The sequence below is a fragment of the Abrus precatorius genome, unplaced genomic scaffold (assembly GCF_003935025.1).
Source record: "Abrus precatorius isolate BTA unplaced genomic scaffold, Abrus_2018 Scaffold8, whole genome shotgun sequence".
Lineage (NCBI taxonomy): Eukaryota > Viridiplantae > Streptophyta > Magnoliopsida > Fabales > Fabaceae > Abrus > Abrus precatorius.
In genome coordinates, this window is record NW_020874428.1 from 19257233 (window position 1) to 19283928 (window position 26696).

At 33.2% G+C, this 26696-nt stretch overlaps 4 protein-coding genes across 6 annotated transcripts; 1 reads left to right on the forward strand and 3 right to left on the reverse strand.

Moving 5' to 3' along the window:
- Positions 1 to 743: 743 nt before the first annotated feature.
- On the forward strand, positions 744 to 5442 carry LOC113874388 (VIN3-like protein 2). The gene is made up of 3 exons (XM_027512611.1): positions 744 to 2800; positions 3060 to 3379; positions 4586 to 5442. Exons 1-3 carry the CDS (start codon positions 2109 to 2111, stop codon positions 5440 to 5442), a joined length of 1869 nt encoding a protein of 622 aa, XP_027368412.1. The 5' UTR covers positions 744 to 2108.
- A 382-nt stretch (positions 5443 to 5824) lies between these two features.
- LOC113847349 (protein SICKLE) lies at positions 5825 to 8659 on the reverse strand. 2 transcript variants are annotated; one of them, XM_027476395.1, is made up of 3 exons: positions 7987 to 8374; positions 7552 to 7869; positions 5825 to 6882 (listed from the first exon to the last, which is right to left on the reverse strand). In XM_027476395.1, exons 2-3 carry the CDS (start codon positions 7862 to 7864, stop codon positions 6260 to 6262), a joined length of 936 nt encoding a protein of 311 aa, XP_027332196.1. In that variant the 5' UTR covers positions 7865 to 7869; positions 7987 to 8374; the 3' UTR covers positions 5825 to 6259. The 2 variants fall into 2 exon arrangements, with proteins under 2 accessions (XP_027332196.1, XP_027332195.1); XM_027476394.1 differs by lacking the exon at positions 7987 to 8374 and adding an exon at positions 8545 to 8659 and having other exon boundaries at positions 5934 to 6882.
- A 2950-nt stretch (positions 8660 to 11609) lies between these two features.
- Positions 11610 to 12715, reverse strand: LOC113848195 (putative adenylate cyclase 3). The gene has a single exon (XM_027477598.1). It carries the CDS (start codon positions 12537 to 12539, stop codon positions 11889 to 11891), a length of 651 nt encoding a protein of 216 aa, XP_027333399.1. The 5' UTR covers positions 12540 to 12715; the 3' UTR covers positions 11610 to 11888.
- A 1507-nt stretch (positions 12716 to 14222) lies between these two features.
- Positions 14223 to 22696, reverse strand: LOC113846169 (serine/threonine-protein kinase CTR1-like). 2 transcript variants are annotated; one of them, XM_027474134.1, is made up of 16 exons: positions 21297 to 22696; positions 20905 to 21206; positions 20662 to 20806; positions 20407 to 20522; positions 19744 to 19952; positions 19044 to 19136; positions 18636 to 18950; positions 18504 to 18544; positions 18145 to 18213; positions 16786 to 16886; positions 16600 to 16684; positions 16418 to 16516; positions 16258 to 16326; positions 15609 to 15740; positions 15279 to 15373; positions 14223 to 14741 (listed from the first exon to the last, which is right to left on the reverse strand). In XM_027474134.1, the coding sequence occupies exons 1-16, from the start codon at positions 22071 to 22073 to the stop codon at positions 14645 to 14647; spliced, it is 2745 nt and encodes a 914-aa protein (XP_027329935.1). In that variant the 5' UTR covers positions 22074 to 22696; the 3' UTR covers positions 14223 to 14644. The 2 variants fall into 2 exon arrangements, with proteins under 2 accessions (XP_027329935.1, XP_027329934.1); XM_027474133.1 differs by having other exon boundaries at positions 18636 to 19136.
- Positions 22697 to 26696: the final 4000 nt, after the last annotated feature.

Here is a 26696-nt window from a genome sequence, read left to right on the forward strand (position 1 = left end):
CTTAATATTATTCTCAAATTTTAAAAAATATCTTACTAATTAAGATACTGAATAAAAATATAAATTATAATTTCTATTGACCAATTAATATTCAATAAAAAAAAGGTTTTAAAAAGTTGAAATTAAAAATTCACTGTGACCAAGGGAAAAAAACAAATGCTAACAATATTAAAAAATATTTTTATTATATTAAAGTTTTAATAAATTTTTAAGTAAAAATTACTATTTTTAAGTATTTAAATTCAATTTTAAAAATTGGATTAACATTTTCTTAAAAAAATAAATTTTAATTTATTAACCACGACTCTTCGAAACTTACTAGCGAGGAAAAGAAAAACTTCGTTAATTTTGCTTTTTGATGGCACTATTCTTGAGTGTTTCCCTTTTCGGGAATTACATTATACCAAGTGACTCGTCGTAGCATAAATTTTGTTTCCTAGCATTCAATGCTCAATTACATGCCACAGTGTTCTCTCTCTCTCTCTCTCTCTCTCTCTCTCTCTCTCCAATCCATAGCAGTAGATCAGCAATGCTGCTACACACACTGTGATAAAACTGTAAATTCTGGTTTCTCGAGAATCATGAGCGAAGAAGAGAACAAGGGTTCTGCTTCCAACTCTCCCTACACAGGTCATTCTTTTCCTCTCTCTCTCTCTCTCTCTCTCTCTCTCTGTTGTTCCACTGTCTGGGGTTTACGTTTTTGTTTTTGTTTTTTTTTGTTTTTGTTTTTCTTTTAGCATGTAAAAAGCCATGAGCTTGAACTTTTATGGGTTTGTCTTCTCTTGTATTCCCATTTATTAAATCGTAGGTGTTGTGCTATTCACAATGTAGGTTACACTAAATCCTTTTTTCCTCATTTGCATTATTGTTATGCCTTTGCTTCGCTGCTTTATGTTGTTCGGTGTTTTTATCAACGTTTTCCACCACTCAAACACTGCACTGTTAGAAAAAGAGGATTTTTATGATGGAAAATGTTTTTTATTTCTAGAATAACTTAACCAGTCATATAAAAATTAGAAATTTGTAAATTTTTTCATTTCTAATTAAAAAAAGAAAGAAATTTATTTTGTTTCCACTAATACCGGTTTTGTGTTATTTAGTACCCTAACATCCAGAAATTAAGACTTAACATACATCGATATTTCCCTGAAAAAGGCTTGGTGGTTGTGCCAGCATTATCATGGGTATCATCTAAATTTTCTCATTGGTGTTTGAGCATTATAATTCATTATGTATGTATTTATCCGTATTATGTCTCTAGTGAACTCCTCTGATGCATGAATAACAAATTTTTCCAGGGTAGTTTTGTTGCTTTGCTGGCTCCAAACTAGAGAGACATTACTTGACAATTTTGGAACTTGTAATGTTAATAATGGAATTGATAATGCGGCTGATATAGGGTTGTGCAGAGTAATTTCAGTCATTTTACTTCAACATTTTTTGAAACAAAGACAAAAGGTGGAATTTGGTTATGGTTCAATGAATGCTGCTATTCTGTTGTCCTCAACTTTTTGTGAGGATTAGTCTTGTGGTACCTCCTCCCCTTGTAAAGGGAAGAGGTTGTACCTTTTACACCCTACCAGTTTTCTTGATGCCTTGGTCATAATCAGAAAAAATAGGATTCACGAAAGATAAATTGTGTTTTAGCTAGATCTACTGAAATTTACAGTAATGCAGATGTGCATTGGAATTGAAGTGGATGAAATTGTCTTAAGAGGTTCAAATTGAGAGTTTTTGGTTTTTTTATATTCAAAATAACATGGTGAGGGACTTGAAATTTGCACAGGCTATTTTATTGTTAAAGTTCATTACTTTTGAATCTAATTAACGCTTAGTTTGGCCAACTATATGCTAATCAAAGTGTAAAAGTTTTTCTTTTCTCGCCTGCAGCTTCTGCACGTGGTGAAAACCCCACACAAATTTGTTGTCATCATTTTTTTTATAAGATTTATTCTTAATTAATGCATATTGTTTATACATTTTAGATATTCTTGTCAGATGATAAATACAGTGTTTAATTGGCAAGAGGAAAGTCATGAACATTGTAAACTTGTTAGAAGATTTCCATAAAGTCATGCTGAACTTTCTTTATTTTCTTTTTAGAGATAATGAAGTTCAACCTGAAATGCTGTTCATATTTCATTACAGGTTTTCTTCTTGACCCTGCAAAATGTGGTGATCTGAGTTTGCTAGACAAACAAAGACTAGTCCGTGAGATTGCTGGACAGTCAACAGATGCCCCAAGTATGCTTCAGTCATTTACACGCAGGGAACTTCTAGAAATAATCTGTGCTGAATTAGGCAAAGAGAGGAAGTACACAGGATATACCAAGAGTCAAATGATAGAACATCTTCTGAAGATAATCTCTAAGAAATCCAACTTGCATGTCAATGGAAATACTCTTGCCCATTCTCCTGCCAAAAGTTGCATTGGATCTCAAAGGAAAAAACGACCTGCATCTCAGGATTTACATCCTGCTCCTCTGGGGAACACTAAAGAGGAAACAGTGAAAATCTTTTTGTGTCAGAATGTTGCATGCAAAGCTACATTGAATCCAGAAGACTCCTTTTGCAAGAGATGTTCTTGTTGTATATGTCATTGTTATGATGATAACAAGGATCCTAGTTTGTGGTTGACCTGCAGCCCCGATCTTCCCAGTGAGGAGTCATGTGGAATGTCATGCCATTTGCAATGTGCTTTGAGTAATCAAATGTCTGGAATTTTGAAGGGCAGTTGTGGTGTAAAGTTGGATGGAAGATTCTATTGTGTTTCTTGTGGAAAAATTAATGAATTAATGAAGTAAGTAGGTTATATACTTGTTTACAAACACCCAAAAATGTAAAATATGCATAGATAATTACATACACAAATACATCCTTTTGTGTATAAACTCACTGAGAAACCCCATTAATTACTTATCATATGTTCATATGTTGTCAGAAAAATTTATGTTCAAAAGAAGGGTTATTACCCGAGTCATATTGGTTGCACTGCTGTGGTTTTAAGCACCACATGTAAATTACTGTTGACTATTTAAATGGATATCTGGATTTTGCAGGACATGGCGAAAGCAATTATTGGTTGCCAAAGAAGCAAGAAGAACGGATATACTTTCTTTGCGAATATCCTTGGCCTATAGGATTCTTGTAGGAACAGAAGTCTACAAGGAAGTGCAGAAAATTGTAGAAACTGCTCTCAGATTACTGGAGAATGAAGTGGGATCACTCGATCATGTATATGCTAGGATGACCCGTGGGATTGTGAGCAGACTCTCATGCGGTGCTGAGGTTCAGAGACTGTGCTCTACTGCAGTGGAATGTTTTGATTCCAAGTTTTCTGACCTCTTCTCTAATTGTGTGGTAAAGAAAGATACGCCAAGTAAGCTTTTTTTTTTCTTTTTACTGAAGGTCAGCTGATTGAACTTCTAATTGCAAGGCAGGACCAGAGATTGTCTGGATTTTTATCCTAATTACACTTTGAACTGTAGTCAAAGTGTACACAGTTCATATCTGTTATCCAATATTATAGCAAATAGATGTTGGGTTAGTCTTTTGAAACCAGAATAGCATTTTGTGCATTTTGTTTATGTCAGAAGAGCACATGACTCTGAAAAAAGGCTTGATAGCTGCTTAAAAATAGGAGAAATGAAATAGAGGAATATACTGCATGTTTAGTTCAACTTATGGAGTAACCAGCTATTTATGTCAGTCTCCTGAAAGAAATATCGAAAAATAAGCAATTACTTCGCTAGAAAAAAGTTATTCCAAACATGCTAATAGTGGGGAACTAAATAATCTTTTTTTCCCTCAATTAGTGCTTGTAGCAGATATGGAAATTTAAATGGGTTACAATTTCCAAGTCTCATCCATGGTAGGGTTAATTATCGAGATGAATGTGCATTGGAAATTGCACAGTTTTTATTGTTTTATTCATGTATGTTTGAATATGACATCATCTTGGAAGATATATAAATAAATTTTATTCAAGGCATTCAGCAATATTGTTTTGGTTGATATTTATTTTCCTTTCAACTTATTTTCAGTAGAATAAAATATCCTCCCCCCCCCCCCCCCCGCCAAAAAAAAAAGTCCTATTTTATAAGACCCTTTTAATTAAATCACAGATCAAGAAGAGTTGTTAAAATTAGTTAATGTATTGTTGGGTTCTGAAAAGTTAATTACAAGTATACTCCTATTCAAAGTTAAACTCTATTATTATATTGATTGCTGAGAAGTTAGAAAATTTCAATTTTTATGAAGAGCAGATGTGAAAAAATAATAAATACTTCTAGAAATTTATAACGGATCTTACATTAAAGACCGTCAAAAGTTTTCAAGAGAGTCTTATAAAAAGAATTAGGGGGAGTAGCATATAATGAAAATAGTATTCTTCTGACAGACTACTATAAACAGTCTATCCTTGTTTTCGTATTCCCCAGAATCACTCCTCCACTTGCATGTAATAAGGAAGAGAATAATATCAGCTGAAAACAACATTGATTTGATTATATTTTCCTGTATTAGTTAATTGCGCTTTTCTATTTACCTACACTGATTTAGCCTATCTTATAACTTAATTTGGCAGCATGCTATATCCGTTTTGAAGAGTGTCTTCCTACATCAGTGGTCATTGTGCTGGAATACAAAGATAAACTTCTAAAAAATTTTCTAGGCTGCAGGCTTTGGTACCGAACATCAACAATTGACTACCCTGAACAACCCACCTTCATTGTCTTGAGGCCTGAGAAAAGATTCAAGTTGGAAAACCTCCATCCTTCAACTGAGTACTTTTGCAAGGCTTCCGTGTTCAGTAGCACAGGGATTTTGGGTGCTGCAGAAGCTAAATGGGTGACACCTTGTGAACCCACAAATTCTTCAAAAGTTATCAGACATGGTGGGAACCATTTAAGACGGTCCCCTCAGAGATCCCCAGGTACAGGTGTGGACATACGTGCACAAGACCAAATTAAGGTAACTGCTGAAATTCATCAAGTAGAATCAGCTAACTCTGACATTAAGTTATCAACCGGAGAACATCCTGCAAAACACCTCTTTTTGAACAACAGGAGCAGGTTCGAAGAGTTTCTCACCAAACCTCAATCAGTTGATCCTTTTTCTTATAAAACTTTTGCTGCAGTTTCACCTTCCACACCATCTAAATCCAATGAAATGAGGCAACTTACCAGTCTGAGTTATAGAAAGCGCTCTAAGGAAAATGATTATGAGTATTCTGTCAGGGTAGTCAAATGGTTAGAGCATCAAGGGCACATAGATGAAATCTTCAGAGTAAGATTTCTCACTTGGTTCAGCCTCAAGGCTACTCAGCAGGAGAGAAGGGTGGTTAGTGCTTTTGTTGATGCATTGATTGATGACCCAGCAAGCTTAGCAGATCAGCTCATACACACTTTCAGTGACGTGATATGTTGCGAGCAAAAATCTTAGTGAACATAAGATCTACACCATATATTTGTTTTGGTCCGAGTGCAAGTCAATCTATATATGGCTTTGGATGCTTGGATATAAAGTTGTAACACTTTATGGGAGTTATAGGGACAGTTCATGTGTCAGGGTTTCCAATTGTTCATTTGTTCTTCCGGAGGTTGGTGGGGGGTACTAGTTTATTATGGTCTTTAGCAATTTAGTTTAGATTATGTATTGGTCAGTGGACTGATTGTTGAATACAATATCACATCCCACCATAGCTCTCAACTTTAAATTTCTCGTCATATATTCGTCACTGTATTTTTAGCTTACGTAATTAACAATACTTAAAACGATTAACGGTTTAAAAAGTTAGATAAAGGCATAAATGCAGTGTTCTAATAGTAATTTGAAAAATAACACTTCCATAATTTCCCAACCGCCACTTCTAAAGTTTTGCGCGTCACTTATTCCAAAGCATTTAGACGTGAATTCACCTCAAACATGCGCTCAAAATGTGGCTACACAGATTTACAGTTTCTACTTTCTAAACAGAGAATGCATAGACCTTTTATCTGCACTAGTACATTCACTTGGCAATTCAGACAGTATATAATTGAACGTCAACTGACCAGGGGGAGCCAGTAACCTAAACACATCTCTAAAAATTTTCTCAAGATGTCTGGTGCATTAGTACAAACAGTAACACCAAACAGCTTAGTCTATGGCATTCATCTATGAAATTACTTCTTCATTATTCATAGTTTTTTCAATGGTTGGACATTCTTTCACCTTTGTAACACCATGATGGTCCCCTTCGTGAAACTACCAGCAGCAATCATACATCTTCGGCATCATTGGCAGCTTCATTCAATGCAGCAGCCAAGTACTCAGCAAGGCTTGGTCCAGGATTAGAGTTTACAGAAACAGCTGATGATCCCTCCCTTTTCATACTTGTTGATTTTGAAGTCCAGGGTTTTGAATTCTCAGGTGGATTTGTAGTATTTAAGGAACCAACTGTTGCCATCCATATCACAGGTTTTAAATGCTTCCACGGATCTTCAACCATGGACCTCTTGTAAAATCGATCTGGACCACAAGATCTGTCCTCGTTGGACCAATGGCCATGAAAACTCACTCCTTGTCCACTACCTCGTCCTGAAACAGGGTTTCTAGTGTTGTTCCAGAAGCCCCTGCCTCGCCCTTGACTAGGGCCTGGACTGTTCCTATATCCCGGAGAAGGATTTGGACTGTAGCTGGGTCGGTAAGTTATGCCCTGTGCAGGGTTATATAATGGACGACCTGCTGGTTCAAATCTAGGACTTGAATAAGTACCACCTCTTGATGGATGATATGGAAAGTTATGGGGAGCAGGGCCTCTAGGTCCACTCCAAACCGGATTTCTATACGCTGCTGGTGATACTTGAGTAGGAGGGGGAGTCATCTGAGTATTTGTTGATTCTGTTATTTCAAATCAACGAATGTGAATTGTAAGAAAGGAAAGGTGACTGTAGATAGTAATCAGAGTACATGAGAAAAACTCCAGGTATACTGATGATCATAACGATACATCACAAAATAACTCATAAAAGCAATGCTGCATACCGTAGTTCAACCATTCCAGTTCCAGAGAAATTTCTCATACATTAAAGTGAAGCGTGAAGTTTTGGTACTTGAAAATTTGGAATTACGTCACTTGAATCCTCCAAAAATCATTTAGATGAAAATCCATATTGGACTCAACCAAGTCCTTCTTTAGGCAAAATTAATATAATTAACATAAGACTAGACATCCAACTTGATTGAGTCAAATTTTAGTGTGCTGTAGTTATAGTCAATTGACGTAAATAATCTTCTGACAACTTAACGAATGTATATCAAAATTTGAAGGGAATAAATATCAGTCCACTTTAAACTAAAAGGGTGTCAAAAGGGAAGGGAGGTTGACCCCTTGAGACAGTATAAAGTCCTTATGCCAGTAGTCATGGATGTAATATGAATAACATTCGCATAAATTAGGTCTAATAGCTTAATGTCACATGAATATATAAAGACTGTAATGGTCAGCAATGATTAGGAAATTACTAGTAAATCGTCTCAAATAAAAGGAATGGATAGACAGTTCAGTACCTAGATGCGGTGATGAATATTGCACCATAGGAGAACCACCAAAATTTGGAGGAGGGAAATTATCTGGCCTAGCCTGGATATTGGTATTGCTTCTTTTGTTAGAAGAGAATGCACTCATTGGATCAGTATAAAAGTCGAATCTTGGAGCAGCATATGATCTATCCAGTGATGGCATAGTTGAAGGTGCTTCAACCAGGGGATTAGAAAGCAAACCGGGCATCCGAGAACCTTCAATGCCACCAGAAACTTCAGCTTGATCAGCTTGCATGCGCATTTCTTTCAGCCTTTTCTTCCTCTGCTCTGAATCCTCCATATAACCTGAGAATTAAAAAACCAATTATAGCCACCCCATGTTTGTCACAAACACACCAACTTAAAATTGTGCTCAAACATCATGGAAACAACAAAAACAAAAACAAACAAAAAAGTTCTCACGATTTATGCCCTTTTATTTTTGTTTCCTGTATATAATTTAACAAGAAACTTAAGAAAAACTAATAATTTGCAGGTAAGTAACAATCTTCTCACGCCCTAGATTTTTATTCAATGCACCCTTCACCTATTTCAGAAAATGCCACAGACAACAAGGTCAAAATTTGAACCATTTAACTCACGAACACTGGATATGAAATCACAACATAACTTAACAAACACACAAGAATCTGCGAAAACTACACATATTTCAGCACAGTGAGAACATATTTTTTTAAAAGGAGAACAATAGCCAAGCCGACTTAAGCAAACTACAAAACAGTATGAAACTTTCAAAAATCAAATTTTAATGAAGAAACAAACATTGAGTCAAACCCCAAACCAAATTCCAATGCATTTGAGTTGGGACTATTTCAGCAAAAAAAAAAAAAAGTGATAAACACAGAACAGTGGAAGAAATCGATATTTTTTTCCCCCTTTTTGCAACTTCCAAAAAAATGATAAAAAAAAAAGAAGAGAGAAGGTAATAGGGTTGAAACGAGTGGATGAGGCGGAACCAACCAATGAGTTGTAGAAGGAAACGAGGGTTAGGGCAAATCGGGTTCTGTTCTCAAACGCAATGCCTTTCTTCGCCGAAATACACAGAAGATTTTATTTTATTTTAATCGAATTGGGTTTTAATGGGTCGATGAGAAAGAAAATAGAAGAAGAAAGAGGACGGATTCCATTCGTTACCAATAAGAACATGTTCAGTATTTTTGTTCATTCAAATTGCAATTCGGTCCCTAATTCTTGTATCATCTAACATCTCTTCCTTCATTAACTCCATTGCACCTCAGTTTAATCATGGTTTTGATGTTCTAAATATTCGTGAAATTTTTATTTTGTTTTTTTAATCTAGTTCTTTAAGATTTTTTATTTACTTTTATCTTGTTTTTAATAATAATTTGTTAATTTATTTTATTATTTATGAAAAATTCAAATTAATTCATAATTTAACTAAGATATAACATCAACTATATTATATTTTTATTCTTTAATGAAATTTTGAATTACAGAATTCAAAGTTTTACAATTAAGATTTTAAAATATGAAAAAAATAATTATTCCCTTTTGACACCCTTCCAGTATAAAATAATTTTTAAAAAATATTTGAAAAAAAATAAAAACAACGAATGAAATAAAAAAGTTTAAAATCTTGAGGACCAAAATTTTATTTAACACACCTAGAATTCTATTCAGAGTAGAGAAGCTTGAAGGGCACCGCACCACCACCGTATGAAGTTCACTGGAGCCACCTCACCACACCATCATCACACCTCACATTATGATCAGGACCCTAAACATGATAATATCAAGACTTAAATGTAATTTAAATATTTTAATACCAATTTTATAAAAATTTAAACTATTTATATATAATAACTTTTCTTATAGTATCAAGTTAAAAGTGAATATGAATGGATCCCTGGTGGTCCAAAACTTACCGAGACCACCCTATAAAAAGTTAACACCTTCTTAACTATTATTGTTAATCTTTGGTAATGCTGAAATTTTAGTTTTAATTTCTACATTTTAAGAATTTAGGTTACACAAATTAAGAACATAAAAAACGTTAAGATATATACTTTACAATTAGTTTGTAAAGAAAAATTAAATGTCACTCATTTATGTATATAAAACCTAATAATTTAGTTTAACTTATTTAAAAATAAACTTAATTATGAGTTAGTTTGCAAAATACATAAATTAAATTGTTAAAATTTTAAGTAAAGTAACATTAATTTTATAAATTATGTTTTTAAGTAAATATATTAAATACACTATCATAATATTTAAAAATTACACACAAAATAATTTATTTAAATTCTCGCTCTTTAGAAAGTAAAAATAAGAGCTCTTTAAATGTTTATTTTTTATTTTCATTTATAACACTTAAATTTAATATCAATCGAGCTTTATTTCATTAAGTGATATTGATTACATGAATCATATTTTTAAACTCGTTAAAAACTAATTTTTTATAAATTTAATTAATCAAAAAATCTATTTTAATAACTTTGTCTAAGATTTTTTTAAGTATATTTCAACCTCTTTTTATCATACTAAAAGCAATATAATTCATTATTTTTAAATCTTCAAAAGATCTTCTCTTAACTCAAATGAACCGCTTTAATCAACATTTTTCTTTGTATTATCATTTCATATCTTCTCATTTTTCATGTATCTACTCGTCCATCTTTTAACATTCTAATAGTTGGTGATACATACAATGAAACCTTTCTTTCACATGACACTTTAATCAAATACCTTAAAAGGAAATTCAAACTTCTTCGCACTTGAATCAACCAACATTTTATTAAAAGTGAAAATAAGAATCATCACTTAAGGCAGGAAACTAATACATCAAGGCTCGGAGTGATTTGACCACCCGGTAGACATTTTGAATAATCAATCGTTGTTTTAAACAATTTAGCCTACTTAAATCTCCAAAGTGAGTATATGTTATAATGAGATAAGCTCACACTCTATCGACATAAGAATACCTATGTTCTCCTTTATCTCATACTGAAAATTTTGCATTTGAATTTGACCATTTTGAAATCCTTTGCAGCAACATTATTGTTAAAATCTGAGAAGCCTTATTGATATTTTAAAGTTTGAATTTAACAAAATTGGATATAAAAGAGACCGTAAATAAATGAAAATTTTAAATTATTTCTTGTCAAAATTTTGTTTACACTCACGTGACTGGATGGTGGCGGATTGACTGGACCTAATCATAGATTTTATTGAAGTTTTATTTTTCTGATACAATGTGATGCATGGCGCTTTTATCAACAATAATTCTATTTATGCAATTCGTCCTTAACAAATTGCAATGTTTTTTTTCACATCAGATGCTAATACAATCGAACTAATGAAAGTTAATAACAATGTTCTGTAGTATACAAATACCAACCGACACGTAATTAAGGAGAGATATTAGCCTTTTATTCCAATTTCACTGTGTTTGCCTTAATCATTTGCAAATGTGTTAATCCTTAAGCATATATAAGCCTTTTGATATTCCTTGTTCATCTTGTGCCATGTTACCATGGGGTAGTGGATAATCGCCATAAAACCTCATATACTGAGGAAGATGTAAGATTGATTCGGAGGTTCAATGCTAAATCCTTTCTCAAGCTTTTGATTTAATACATAAGATTAACAACTAATTTAAATTTAGATATACCTTGGCAATGTGAAGACAAAGGGACTGGGATTCTTTTTTCTCTTTTGTTGGAAACTGTAACAAGTGATAAATCTCATTCTAGTATAAAGAATTTAGTGAGGACAACAAAAAGGAAGAAGACATATTTTTAAGATTTTAAAAGTCAAGATTTAATATCAAGCCTACTTTTGCGATCCTTTGCTTTAATTCATTAATAAAAGCCTCCTTCCTTTTAAGCTGTCATCTTTTGTTTAGATTAAGATAAGAGTTACACTAAAGCAAAACAAAATAATGTGTGAACTCACTTGAGTTAGTGTGAGCGATGAAGTCATATGTTAGTTAGAAATAGTTAAGCTAGGCCTAGAATACTATAAAGGGAAGGCTCATATACCCACACATGCAAGTGAAAACACCAATTTTAAAGACAATAATTTATTTACAAGTGTTTTAAAAATTCTCCAAAAATTCTAAAAAATAAACTATACATGCGTTAATCATCTGAGAAACCAAATTGACAGAGCAAGATGTAAAATTTTCATCCCATATCAGCGCATACACTTCCAAATTTCCAATATAATTTGCAAAGCACAGTTAGACCCAAATATGTTACTCATCTATGAAACTGTAATCCAAACACGGTAAGACACTAACAATACCTAAACTGGTTTGAGATAAATTTCTTTTCGAAACCTCAATTGTTCTCCAAATTGTGGAGAGCTTGTTGAGCCACCCGCAATTGTGGTTCCAACCGTAGAGCTTCTTTGTAAGCCTTAATGGCATCCTCGTTCATCTTCTTTCGCTCGTAGCACTCTCCCAACGCGCAAAAAGCCTTCGCATTGTTGGGGCTTAACTTAATCGATTCGGTTAAATCATCGAGGGCTGAGTCGACTCGGCCGCGTTGACTCGTGCCGAGTCTCAACTCGGCTCTCTTGAGGAGTGCGTCTCCACGCTCCATATCGGTGAGGGACTTAGCGGCGCGTGAGGAGAGGGCTTCGTCGAGAGAGTCGAGGGCAGCGGAGCGGAGGCCTAGGAAATCGAGGGCGAGGGCCTTAAGAAGGTGAGGGGCGGCGTCGTTAGGGTCGAGGGCGATGGCCTGTTGGGCCTGGGCCTGGGCTTCCTTGGCCATGGGCCGGGACTTGGAGGATCGGGCTCGGGCCAGAAGTTGGGCTCCATGGACAAAGTGACGCTTGGCTTGGATGTCGGCGCGGTTTCTCAGACGGAGCTTGGCCAACACCCTTTTGGGAACGTCGTGCATGAAGAGGTAAGAGAAGATCATTACCAGGACCAGACCCACCTGCAAAACGATGTCGTACAAGGATGAGTCTCTGTCGGTCTTTTCCATTGAACTCTGGATCTTGAATCTCGAATAGTGAAGGATCTGAAGCCGAATGGGAGGGGAAGATGATCGTGTACGAGTGGATGGATGAAATTGGAATTGTTATTGCACAGTACTACTCCACCCTGTAGCTGCCGTGTTTGATTCGATTGTGGGTTTCATTTTTTGGTTTTCTTCTTCGAGGGTTACATAATTAAGAGTCCGGTTACCTCTTTTGGTTTCAGATTGATTTAAAGCTATGAATTTTAAAACTCTCGAGTGTGGAGTACCTGGAGGTAGGTAAAAGAAATGGATGAGTGGACTAAATTTATTTTATTTTAAAAAACTATAAATTTATAACTTGTAATACTTAATGGTTTTTTTAATTAAGAGATTAAAATTATACATAATTAAAATTAAAAGGAAAAAAAATATAGTTTAACCTCAGTTTTCTTTCTTTCCATGTATTAGAAATTTATAGCTTGCGATACTATAAGTTTAGAAAGTTTAATTACGTCTTAGTGAGTCTAAAAACATTTTAGTTAATTTGACTTAACAGTAGATTGTATTCAAGGGCACATCTGGGTATCCATTTATAACTTTTTATAGGGATCTATTTAAAAAATATAAATACATAAACATTAATTTAATTTTTAACAATTAGCAAATAATTAATTTAAAAGAAACTTATTCAATATAAGATCATCATCATCTTCTCATAAAAATTCATGGTAAATTACGTGTCTTATTTTAAAAGTAAAAAACCTTAATACCCAACAGTGGATAATCACAATATAAGTAAATCTTAAGCAACAAATAAAGTTTATAAGGACTTGCAATGACATTTTATTATTGTTCACATATATTATGGACAAAGTTTTTTGTATTAGATTAAACAATTTTTAAGAGAACATGTAAAATAAAAAAGTGAAAACTTTATTTATTATTTTTAAATCAATGATAAATAAATTTTAAACTCAACTTCCAAAGAGTCAAATTAATTATGTGTTGGCTTGATTCAACTTTGAGGTAAAATAAAATAAAATAATTCATTTAATTAGGTAGACTTGATTCATTTAGTTATATATTTTCAATCAATTCAAACGTCATCAACTTGATTGAATTGATTTAATTTGAATAATCATATTTCACTGAAAAATTAAATTTTTTAAAAGATTTCACATTTTTTAAAGAAAATCTTAAATTTCATATCACTACAAGCTAAAAGATTTTTTTTTATTCACTCATAATAATATTGTTATTCTAAATACTAATGTTTTTTTAATTATCATATTTTTGTTTATGATTATAACGTTATATATCTCGTCATTCTTTTTACACAATTAAGATAAATAACATACTTGAAAATAAAGACGTAATAACAGCATATAATAAGGTTACGTTAGATGAAAAAAAAGAAAATAAAAGTTAAAATGGATAAATTTAAAAATCAAAAACTAAAAAGTTAATTGAGTTTATTTGAATTGAAAAACACAAATCTTAAGAAAAAATCAATTATAATTAAATTGGTTTGAGTTTCAAATCAAATAAACTAATATAAACTAATTTAATTAATTTGATTTAAATTATTAAATTTATCAGGTCAATCCAATTCGCAAAAAGAAAACCAGTAATGAAATGTACATAACGACACAGTTGTCGCTAATTTGCACCACTATCATAGTATTAAGAACTTACATTTATGGAGTATTAAGAGATCATGGTTCCAGACGATATCTGATACACACTGTCAAAATGATTATTACACAATTTACAGGCTTAAAAACAATAGCAAAGTTCAAATAATTATAGCTTGGAGGCAGCAGATTACAAAACATTTTATAGATCTCAAAGCTATAGATAAAAGAGCTTGAGGTCATTAGTTTGCCAGTCCAGGATCCCCTAGGATACAGGCAGCACCTATTAGCACCTCTTTTAACTTACTACACTTGATGGCTTTAAGTGCCCTTATGAAATGGGTTAGCATGAATCAACCGATATACAATTGCAACAACCAAAGGGTTCCATCAATAGGAGTATATGACCACAAGGGTCAGGTTACTTGTTAACAGTTCCACAAAAGAGTAACAAATTTTAGAACAAAAAAAGGCCAATCATAGGCTGCGTACTCCTCATGTCCCACCCATTTTTATCGCATCCGCTGGTGACTTAAGCAGCTTCTTTATCGACTCAACTATGCTGGCGAAAGATGGGCGATCAGCAGGGTTACTGCCGAAAAAATTCACAAGAGTCAGAAAGAAATCAATGCAGTTATCGCGGCATAAAACATTAATGAATTATGATCATTTTTCCCTTGATAGTAGAAGGTTCTCGAATGGAAGGTAGAATTGCTAAGACACGTCATCAAAAAGGCCTTCAGTCTATAGTTAAGAACAGAAGCCACACTACTAAAATCGAATCGAAATGAGTCACAACAAAATTTTAGGAATTTATTTTATTCTATGGAAATTAGCCTGCTCGTTCTTCAACAATTCCAAAATAGAATTCATTCAATCAACGAACTAAATAGAAAATACCACCAAATGCAAACCAAAAATATGCACAACAAAGTCTAACTTAGTAACTATTATCTGGATAAGGTATGCATTGATCAGAAATTCAAATTGAATGGATGCCTATTATGCCCATCTTGCCAGAGGACTAACATTTCCATAAAACCAAATGGACCAGTAGTATTGCAAACAGACGGACCAATAGTATAGCAAACAGAGTATTACCACAAAACATGACATAAACAATACTTACTCAGCCCAACAAGATTCCATGAGCGAGGCCAATGCCGGGGAGACATTTGAAGGGATAGCAAGCCTCCTATTCTGGAAAGCGACAGCTCCAACCACCTGAGTTCACACACAAAAATTACTATACAGAATTCACCTATATAAACTTTGCAGGTTTCATTTTGCTATTAGGCTGTTTAAAAAAATGAAGGTTTTCATTATACCTCCGTCGTATGTCTTTTTAAATTAAGAATTTCTTGGAAGTGATCCTTATTACCATATAAATGAACAGATAAGTAAAAGTGATCAGCTTTTAGCATATGCAATTCAGATCTAAAATACCTAACAAATTTACCTGGGCATGACTCATTCCATTCCATGGTTGCTGCAGGGTCACGAGTTCCCACAAAATAACTCCAAAACTGTAAACATCAGACTTCTCATTTGAAGGTTCTCCACGAAGAAATTCTGGAGCCATCCACTCAGGCTGAAAATAAAATTAAGAGAGTTACACACTTATTGAAGGTGTGGCACCGTGAAGTGAAAGTTCAACCTGCAAAATATTAATAGAATGACCACTTTTGTTAAAAGGAATTTGCCTCTATCTACACCAACATGCAGAACCTACTAAGCCAGATAGTATAATGGACACAAATTTTCTCCCTTAAAGCACACCTGAAAAGCACACTCTCTCCACCCAAAAGACCAAACCTTCCTCAAACAACTGACAGCTACGCATCAAATCTCACTGCTAATCAATCATTTATCCAAAAAACACAATTATATCCTTGTTCTTAACACCAAGTTGTAAGGGGAATGTTAATGAGAAGTAACAGCATTGCTGACTACTTCAATCAAGATGCATTGATGTGCAGCAACGTTAGTTGAACTCTCTTTACTTTCAAACCTGAAATTGCTACTCAGATAATTTTCAAACCTAATGATCATAATTTTATTTTCTTATCATCATGCTAGTGCACATCATTAGTGTGTGAAAGACTTACTGTTCCAGCAACAGATTTTGATGATAAGAAAGTGTTCGCTTTAAATCTTGACAATCCAAAATCGCAAACCTGAGCATGACAAGACAAACAAATTACCTAGGGGCACACGATTTTTAAAAATTTCAATGAGACTCAATTGTTTCAATTCGTTCCATTATACCTTTACAGTCCAATTTCTGTCCACTAAAAGGTTTGGGGTTTTGAGATCCCAGTGCACAATTGGAGGCTTCAGACAGTGGAGATAATTGATCCCTTTAGCCTACAATCAGACAAACCATACATCATATATCATCAACAAATTAATTTATTAATGAGGCAAAATATTTACTAATTGGGACAAACCACGTCTAAAGTCATCCGTAATCTTCTCCTTGGATCCAGAATTTCACCAGATGAAGGCCGGTGAATCAGGCGGAATAAACTACCCCTGTCATAAATGTGCCAGAAAACAATAGTAAGACACTAAAAAAGGTTCATGAAAGAAAATTCGATAATACGGTTGACTACGAAAGAAGTTGGATGTCTTACCTAGGCAAATACTCTGTTACTATAGATAGATGGGGACGTTTAGTAACTGCACCCATGAAGAGCACCACATTTGGATGACGAACACGTTTCATTATTGCAACCTAAAGCAATGAAAATAACAACTTGAATTTAACATGCTTCACAGCATACCTTTAGAGAAAGAGTGAGTTCGAATTGAATATTTAATATTATTATGCTCAAACTAGGGATTCATAAAAGGATATAAATTTTAAGATTTACATTACAGATTGACAGTATTACATAAAATTCACTACTCTTCCCAATAAACCATATCAGCATACCTTCGCATTTTTTCCATTAGAACGCTTAACCAACATTACTTACTAACACCACTTTCTGCAAACCAACCAGTGTGGACACATCTAATCTCTACAGAAAAAGGTTTCCAGTTCAAGTTTATATGGGTCCAGTGTGGGTCCAATTAAATTGAGATGCGGTCAGGCATGAAAGAGTTGACTAATTTACTTGCACAGATAGCATAACTTATACATTGAAAACCATGAATTCTGGGTCAGCTGATTGCAAGAAGTTGAGTAGATGCAATATGTATATTGGACCAACTAATTGATGAAAGGCCCTTAGAATGTGCAATTGGGAAAGGAACTGAGTAGTTTGTAAGAGGTTGGATAAAATTTCCATGTAGACATTACATTTGGAAAAAAAAAAACAAATAACTTATGTCAAAACAATGTGTGACATGAATGTGATTTTTTGTTATTAAATGTGAATATTATAATAAACAAGCTTATATCACTAGACATCACAGAAGATAAAACAAAAATAACAATAAATTGCTACTATGAAGATAAAAATAACAGGTTTATCTCACTAGACATCACAGAAGGTAAAACAGACATAACAATTTCCTACTATCAAGATAAAAATAATGCAGAAATATAAATAAGCATGGAAAAAGGAAACCGGTAAAGGCAACTCAAAGAAACATTAGTAGGAGAGAGATTGTCTAAGCAGAAACTCAACAACAAAACATAGTACTAAAAGGAATAGAAGCATTTTTAACAGAAGAGAAATTCATAGAATTAGAAAGGCATGACATACAAGACACTAGACAAATGATATTAACACATCCTCCTAATTAAAATAAGAGAAATGCTAAAAACAAATTCTTTCAGAAACACTTTTATTTACTGGGTCCAATATGAAATTCCTAATAATGAAGAGTATGTTACTAGCATTCTTCATGAGGATAATTGATGTTCAGTTACTATGTATGCATTCAATAGCATGTTGGGCAAAACCACAGTCAATCAGATCCAAAATAATTGCAATAAATAGGCGCCATTGTCCATTCGTTTAATCCATTTTTGGAAGGCTAACCTCTCTGAGAAACTCTTTCAACTGATCATCATGGAAATCCTGAACTGTTAAAACCTTGACAGCAACATCCTGCAATTGTAAAACCATCAGTAAATGCACAAAAATGGGGAAATTAATATAGAAAAATAATTGGCTGTATCAAAAATAATTAAGCGGCAAACACAAGATGCATCATGGTTCAATTTAATAAATTAAATTGGCAACTAAATGTCACTCATGCAAACGACTACAATCAAACAGATTTAAGAAACTAAGGAATATGAAGACATAATTACTAAGCACATACATAAATTTCAAATGTACAAAAAATAACGTCAATTTCCAGCGTGATGAAAAGAAGTGGGTATTTCAACACTTACTGATCCATGCCAGTCAGCACAGTACACTGTTCCAAATGATCCTACATAGATTAAAGAGCAAAAGCAATCAACATTTGAAGTCACGTCGATCATATTCCTTCAAAAGGAAGTAGGGGGAAGTAGAAAATTTACCAGCACCAACTCGCTCTTTGATACGTAAATCATCCCACGGTATCTCAAGCCAGTCCATTGCAAGCGACGGCTCAAGATTCAAGTATCTTGGAACATTCCCAGCACCCTGGCTTTCATGCCTATTCTCTACCTGTTCCTGTTCTGACTCGCTGGATGAACTTAAAATAGATTGCTTAAAATTACTTCGTACCCCACAACTTCCCTTTACAATGATCTCCTTGTTGGAAGTGTCTTGTACTACAACTGAATCTTTACTGAGCCTGGTGTATTCGTGTAATGATGCTTCAGAGACAGGATGAAGAGCTTCAGAAACACCTTCATAGATGGGAGGAAAATTTAATAAACCTAGAATAGCACGTTGCCTGCCATTCCTTTTCAAGCCAAAAGGAATTAGAGGTGGTTCTGTACCTCCAGAAGTTTGATCGACTGAAGCATAAAAGAAGCCATTATTATTTTTCAGCATATCAGTTCCTTTAACTCGTTGATCTTCCTGTACACAGCCTGCAAGAGAACGAGAAACAACTAAGACCAACTTCAGAATAGGAATGATTTCTACAAATCAAGATTTGTTAAACAGCAGTGTACAAGCAGAGGATTTTTCTGTCCTCAATGGGTGTCAGTCTTAAATTTCAGAGCCAACCGTACTCCAAAAGTTAGGGAAGGAAAAGGCCAAAGCATCTTTTAATGCATGAACTATGAAAAATCAGGGGACTTGGGCTAGAGGAGAGTATGAAGAAAAGATCAAATTTCTTTGAAATAAGCATAGATCTAAAAATTTTCAGACAATGAAAATGAAACATGTGGCTCAGAACTTTGTTGATGAGATAAATAGTTCATTTTATACAAGCAAGCATGGTGCTTTTGTGCATCTACATCATTTGCAAATTTAATGGACAAATTTTTATGTAGTATAATTTCACACCAAAAGAAACCACCTAGTAAAATTATTTAGGCTATTATAAATAAGGTTCAAATGAGATGCAACTCAATGACCAAGAATATATCAAGATTTAAGGATACATGGACTCTGAACTAAAAATAAAAAATGTTCAAAATAAAAGGAAGATCAAATTTCCAAGTAAATATAAAATCACAAGTCACAACACACCTGAATAAGTGTCACTTTCCGGGATTATAGAACGTTGATTGAAACTTATAGATTGAGAACATGCTGCAGCATCTTCATATGGTGATTGGGACTCTTTCAAATGAGAAATTTGAAATGGGGAAGGTATGGAAGACACATAAGCTCCATTGATGGATGAATCTGGCCCATGGACATTTCCTGGATCCCCAACCAGGTCAACTACATATTCCCTGTTAAAAAATAAAGCATATAACAAGGCACCAACAGACAATATGAAAAAAATGCCAAATTCTTGATACGCTGATCTACAAGACTTTAACAACAAACCAAATGTTCTACAATGTCAATAAGTTATCAGTCACATGCCAAAAATCTGACATGGCAATCTAAACAGAAAGGTGTAATAATACAACAACTCATACAACTTATTTATCCGTAAATTTGTAGAAGATTATGAAAACCCAGAAAACCTAGATAACTATGAAAAGGTACACAACCGTACAAGAAAAATTAATAGAACTCTAGGCAAGAAAAGAATGAAAATGTTCAAAATTACTGTAGCTATCCACTACGATTAACATTAAAGTATCAGCATCTGAACAGAGGCATGTTTGGTGACATTACTATAACATATCAAAAGGACAAAACAAACACAAGAGCTGCAAAGACAGTCATTGCACTAACCTTGAGAGTTGTCTGTCATCCTTAATCTTCACAAGGCAAGAGGATCTATGATCCGAAACACAGTACCTGCAACCCCGAGCAATGCGACACGGCAAACCTATGTAATCCGCCAATCTCTACATGCAAAATTAAAATATAACTGAATTATTTCAAACCTCTAATCAAAGATCACGAAAAACAGTAACGCAACAACGACACGCCCTCCTCTTAACGCAACCACATGAAAGAATAACAAAAAAAAGACAAGTTCTTCACCTTGAAGAGAATCGCGCGATGCCTGCAGAGTCCACTAGATAAGCTTCCAATGGGAAGCACAACACATTGATGAAAGTTCCTCAACCTCTTACTAACCAACTTCCATCGCTTGTGTAGATCTCCTTGCTCCACCGGAAACGTACCCCTTCATACACATTCAACACCAAATAAATAAATAAACAATAACCCAAAGCAGAGCGTATAAAAAAAACACGGTTATATTCTTAAATATCTTGTTCTTACCCCATACATATGGCGACGAGTTTTCCAAGCTTTTCAACCAGCACCAATGTGTTCTCGGAAGCAGAATACAACTCTTGAGCTTTATCTTGAAGTTCCTTAAGCCGAGAGTCCTCGTGCCAATCAACAAGAGCCACCTCTATAGAAGTCTCGCTTGGTTCAACGGCCTTAAGCGCCATCAGAGTCGGTAACCGCTTCCCTTCTTCCCCCACGTCATTGCACATCACCCACAGATACGGATTCATCCCCAAAATGTTGTAAAAACCATCAGATATCTTGTCCGTGTACGACAAGCACCCACTCACCTGAAAATAAAACAAAACGTTACTTCTCATGCTCCGTGAAACTGCACTTATAGCAAATGTCGTTTCGTTTCGATTTGTTGTCGTACGTACCCATAGACGATACGAAACGGATTCGGCGTCCCAAGTTTCGATTTCAGCGTCGAGCGTTAGAACGGGCTCAGAGGCGAGGCTTGCAAAGCAAGTGAGCCTCTTCGCTAACGCCAGTTGCAGGTAGTAGCTCTCTTTATACTTCTGAAGGCTTTTGCGTTTTTCTTTTTCTTCTTCTTCCTCTTCTTGTTCGCGCCTTTTCGTCGTGGAGACTTGAAACGACGAGGTTTCGACGTCTTTGGTTACGTCGCTAGAGAAAGTGGCGGTGCCATCCAACGTGAACAAGCTTCCAGCATAGCTGCTCCCGCTCGACAACCGCGGCAGCGAAACTTGCCGGTCGAAGCTCCGGTCAACAGCATCTTTCGCCGCCGGCGCCGGAGGAAGCAGAAGCTCGCGTTCCTCCTCCTCTTCCTCATCATCGTCGTTTGGATAGGGTTTGAAATGGTGACTAGGTCGGTTCTGATCCTTCTTTTTATCTATCAACCAATCGCAGAACGCGGCAATTTGCTTCTGCTTGGTTAGGAACTTGTCGCCGGCGGTGAAGAGGTCGGAGACGGCGGATTGTTTACTAGAGGAGAAAACGACGTCGTCTTTGGCAGCGGTAGTGGGAGTAGTAGACGGCTTTTTCGGCCCGTCGCTTTCAAATCCAAAAGCACTATCTGATGATTTTATGGAGTTGACGATTTTGCTCTTCTCGTGATCTAATCTCTGCTTGGAAGATTCATCCAAGCCTCTTTCGGGAAACTGCCTTGGGAAAAAGTAAGTGGCTCTGTGAGGCATATTTTCGGTGTCACTGTTCCCCCTCACTCAAAAACCGTGATCTCAACCTTCCACTTCACTTTCTTTTTTCAATTAACCACCCACCCAGACGAACCTACACCTGCAGGCACAGACGATTGTGATGCACGCACTCACGTGCCAACCACTATCCTCCGTCTTCGTCGCCGTCGTCTTTCTTTCCTCAACCTAAACGTAAATATTACTATTGCCTTATATCCAAACACAGCCTCTTCCCAGCTCTAACAGTCACCGCCATCGAGTTTCCTCTATATTATGAATATTGGATATTGCACTTTTCTCTTTTTCTAACCCCGAAAGTCAAGGATTCAATGAGCAACTCCGTTTAAATCTATAGCATGTGCGTCCAACCTCGAAGACGAGTTTTCAGAGAGCGATTGACCTCTCACGGAACCGACGAGGAAGCGTGAGTTTGTAGAACTAGTATTTTAATAATAAATAATAACAATAATAAGCTAAGCTAAGCTAAAACTCACCGATTTGAGAATTCGGATTTTGGAGGCGGTGGATAGTTATAGAGAGTGTGTGTCTAAAATTTGGTGCAAGCTGCTCTGGCCTCTAGTTGGTTCGTGGGATGATTGTGACGACGCTGTATTTTATGCAGAAGAAAGGGTTGCCATGCTACTTGTACTAGAGAGATCGTGGAATGTTGCAACGGATGGCGAATCGTAAACATATAAAGTCAGAACGTTAACATACACGGGAGAGTTAGTGCGCACCCTTTCTCATACCGCGACACGTAAAATAATGGCCAATCAGTTTGTGACACATAAACAAAGTGCGCACTGCGCTTAATGTACTGCAGTCTGGAGCCGCGGGTTTTTTTTATTTTTTGAAAATGAATAATACTCTAGTAATATCACCTTTCTTCAGAAATAATTATCCTTGGATTTTACATAAAAATTAAAACCTGCTAATTATATTTAGAGGACAATATACTCTCCTTCTTTGAGAGGAAAATGTTTTGTACTCTAGGAATATGTTTTACCTCTCCCTTAAAATTAGACAATTGATTTTATATTTTTTTCATTTGATTTTTAAAATAAAAATAAACTACAGTTATTAAATAAGGAAAATAATGGTTAAAGATTAAATATTTATGAGTATAAAAAATTTACACCTATTAAAAATACTTAAATTACATACTCTTTTTTATTTTGAGTTTTTTTAGTGATCAATGTGTTGTATTATACTCCATTTTATTACGTTTTTATACTCAAATTATGTTTTTAAAGTTAAATGAAATAAAAGTATGAAAATGTGCAATAAAGATGTATTTGGCTTAAAATAATTATCATAAAGTTAGATTTTTCTCATTTTAAAACATTTATTTGAGATAAAAAAACATTATTTTTCTATCTTATCATGTTTTTGTAATATTTAAAAATAAAATAACATTTCCAAACTTATGAATGAAATAAAATTTTTAAATTGTCTTTAGAGATACACATTTAGTGAGAGATTTTAAAATAATATTTCTCATGTTTTTCTTTTGCAGCAAGCAAAATAAAAAATGTTTAAAAAACAGTATTTATATATTCCAAAAAATAAAAAACAATATAATATATAAAAAAAGTGTAAACAACTTAATATTACCCAGAAAAATATAGTATAGTATTAAAAAATTTGAGTCGCGCAGCTCGAGACAAAGAACATGGTATCTTGTAGCATGCAGAGACGGTAGGAAATGCCGATTTATTATTATTTTTTTCTTTTTCCATTTTTTACCGTAACTGTTAATAGTTATTTGCCAAAATTATATTTCTAGTTCTGTAATCTTCTTAAATTTTTCTCTTGTCTTATAAATTTAATTTTTTTAAATTTTCAAACGCAATCGTCCATCTCTCCTTTGTATATTTGCTCTGCCCATAAGAGTATTATTATTTATAAATTAAAATATATAATTAATCTCTATAATGAATATACTTATAAATTAAATTTTAAAATTTTTAAAAGTTATATTTTTAATCTTTATATAATTTTTATTATATTTTAATTCAATCACCATAATATATTTTAAAAAATATTAAAAAACAATAAATTATAAGAATATTATTATAATAATAAATACTAAAATATGATAAATTACTTGCATAAAAATAAAACATAAACTTTTTAAATATAAAAACTAATTTATAAATTAATAACTGTTATGAAAAATAAGCATACATTTGAGCCTTATTTACAGTGTGAGTAACTAAAATATAAAAAAAAACTAAGTACAGTATTGTAATTATTGTTAGTGCTATTATTTAATTAAAGTTAAAATTTTATTATAATAATCTGTATAATAAAATTAATATTAAAAATAAGTACTACTGTCATATATTATAGAGAGATAAAATTTAAATTTTAATTAAAGAATAATATTAATAATGTCTATTATTCTGTTATTAATTTTTGCAAAATATAAGCGTAAGGCTTGACCCTTCGATAAATGTCACAGGCAAATGCTAATCGACGATTCCCCGTCCACTTCAATAAAACGAGTTGATTTTTATTAATGTACTTATAAAATAATTATTTAAATCATGTTTAAAATTAAATAATCAATTTAAAAATTTTAATAGTTAAGATATTTAAATGGAAAAAAAAGAAGAGAGTAAACAACCAGCTTTTGCCTAATTGTTTTTTATTTCTTTTATAACAACGGCATGTGACAAGTCTGGTGACTTTTAGGGAGATCTACGAACCTACGACTGAGATATTGATAGTCGTGGGATGAATCAATATAGTGTGAGTATGTGCTGTAAAGGCTAATACGCTTACTATTTTTGACTTTAAATTTTTGTGGATTTTCTTCTTTCTGGTCCGTTTTTCACTTGGTCTGCGTGAACCCTTCCCAATCTAGTCCAAGTTTTTCTGCGTTTTTATTTTTCGTTAGGCAAGTCCTTGCTCGTGTTTAGATTTTCTTCCCCTTTTTATACAGTTTACATTGTTGTGTTATCTTTGGGTTTTGACCGTCAAAATTAGAAAGACTGACCCCAACTTCACGTTTTATTATAGTTATATAATATTAGAAATATTTCAGAGAGAAAAAATTATAATTTTTATTAATATAAAAATTTAAAACAACTACAACAATAATTTTTTATTAATGTCTTTATATCTGTATAAATTATTTATACTATTTTAAATAAATAAAAAAGAATAATTAAAGTGTATATATCTAGTAAGGGATAGAACTCGTAGAAGTCTATATCCCCATCTTGTAAAAGTTCTGTGAACTACTTTCAAAATCAACCTCAATAATAATATCTTTCATTAAAAAATGTTAGTTGTTGGGACATATAAAAAAATACACACAATTGTTTGCGTGATACATATAATTAATTAATATCTCTCTGATATTTTATATTGATTAGAAGTATATAAACAAGTTTTATTGGATATAATAATATATTAGTAATTTTCTTTAGAACTGATCCTTCCATTTTTATAGGAATTTTATATTTTGATTTGTCCACTATGACATAATATAAGAAATTGATAATAAATAGGATAAAAAATGTAAAAATGAATATAAATAAAAACATGTCAGTATATTATAGGTATTTATTTAGAAGTAATTTTTTTCATTTTCTTTTTGGGAGTTTCTGTTTCGATTTGTCCATTGTGCTATAATGACAGAAGGAATCATAGGAATATATCATATATATCAAATTAACCTACAAATTTTTTAAATTTAAACATTATTGAGAATTGAATTATTGTTGACTGTTGAGATGTGAACACTTTACAAACTTTCGCAAAATCTCTTGGTTCATATTTATCAACCCGTGTCTATAATTTATGTGAAGAAATGTTCCAAAAAAATATTTATTGATGTAGAAACTATGAATGTTACACATCGTATCATTCTTGCCCAATGTTTTACTTGGATGAAATGAAAAATAGGCAAAAAAGAAAAAAATAATATATATATATATATATAACAAATAAAATAGAAAATATGTATTGTTTTGATGGATAAAAATGAAAAAAATAATATTTTTTTACATATTTGAATGAATGAAAAAATTAATAAAAAACAGATAACTTGTAATAATAATAACAACAACAATAATACAAATAAAACTTTAAATATAATAGTGTTTTAGTGGTCTGATTTTTAATAATTTTTAAAAAGTTCAAACATATGAAAATTTTGCCAAAATCTCACCACTTTGACTTAGAAAATTATTTTTGTATCCATACAAAATAAAACTTTCAAACACATGAAAATTTTGGTTTTCTACACTTTTCTGTCCCTTTACTTTTTCTTTAGAAAACAAGCAGAGTATATAAAATTAATTCAAAATTAAAACAGTTTGTCGAAGATATCACATGAAATAATAACTCCTTCATAGATGGACATATGAGATTTTGTTTATTTATTTATAAATAAATAACTGATATAATTTTTAAAATAATGTCTTGATTTTATTATTTTATTTAAAATAGTGTTATTTATCTCATCAAGTAATTTAGAGAAACTTATTTGATGATATTATTAAGGTAAGTTGGACATTATTCATTTAATTTCATGTTGAAAATCGTTAAATAAGTTTAAAATTTTTTATAAATATAAAAATTATTATTAATTTTTCATCACACCAAATATGG

Coding starts and splice junctions, on each gene's coding strand:
- LOC113874388 (XM_027512611.1), top strand. CDS start 2,109: ATGAAGTTCAACCTGAAATGCTGTTCATATTTCATTACAGGTTTTCTT. Junction 2,801..3,059: donor AAAATTAATGAATTAATGAA/GTAAGTAGGTTA, acceptor TGGATTTTGCAG/GACATGGCGAAAGCAATTAT. Junction 3,380..4,585: donor GGTAAAGAAAGATACGCCAA/GTAAGCTTTTTT, acceptor TTAATTTGGCAG/CATGCTATATCCGTTTTGAA.
- LOC113847349 (XM_027476395.1), bottom strand. CDS start 7,864: ATGGAGGATTCAGAGCAGAGGAAGAAAAGGCTGAAAGAAATGCGCATG. Junction 6,883..7,551: donor ATATTCATCACCGCATCTAG/GTACTGAACTGT, acceptor TTGAAATAACAG/AATCAACAAATACTCAGATG.
- LOC113848195 (XM_027477598.1), bottom strand. CDS start 12,539: ATGGAAAAGACCGACAGAGACTCATCCTTGTACGACATCGTTTTGCAG.
- LOC113846169 (XM_027474133.1), bottom strand. CDS start 22,073: ATGCCTCACAGAGCCACTTACTTTTTCCCAAGGCAGTTTCCCGAAAGA. Junction 16,685..16,785: donor GTAACAGAGTATTTGCCTAG/GTAAGACATCCA, acceptor CATTTATGACAG/GGGTAGTTTATTCCGCCTGA. Junction 15,374..15,608: donor ATGGAATGAGTCATGCCCAG/GTAAATTTGTTA, acceptor GTGTGAACTCAG/GTGGTTGGAGCTGTCGCTTT.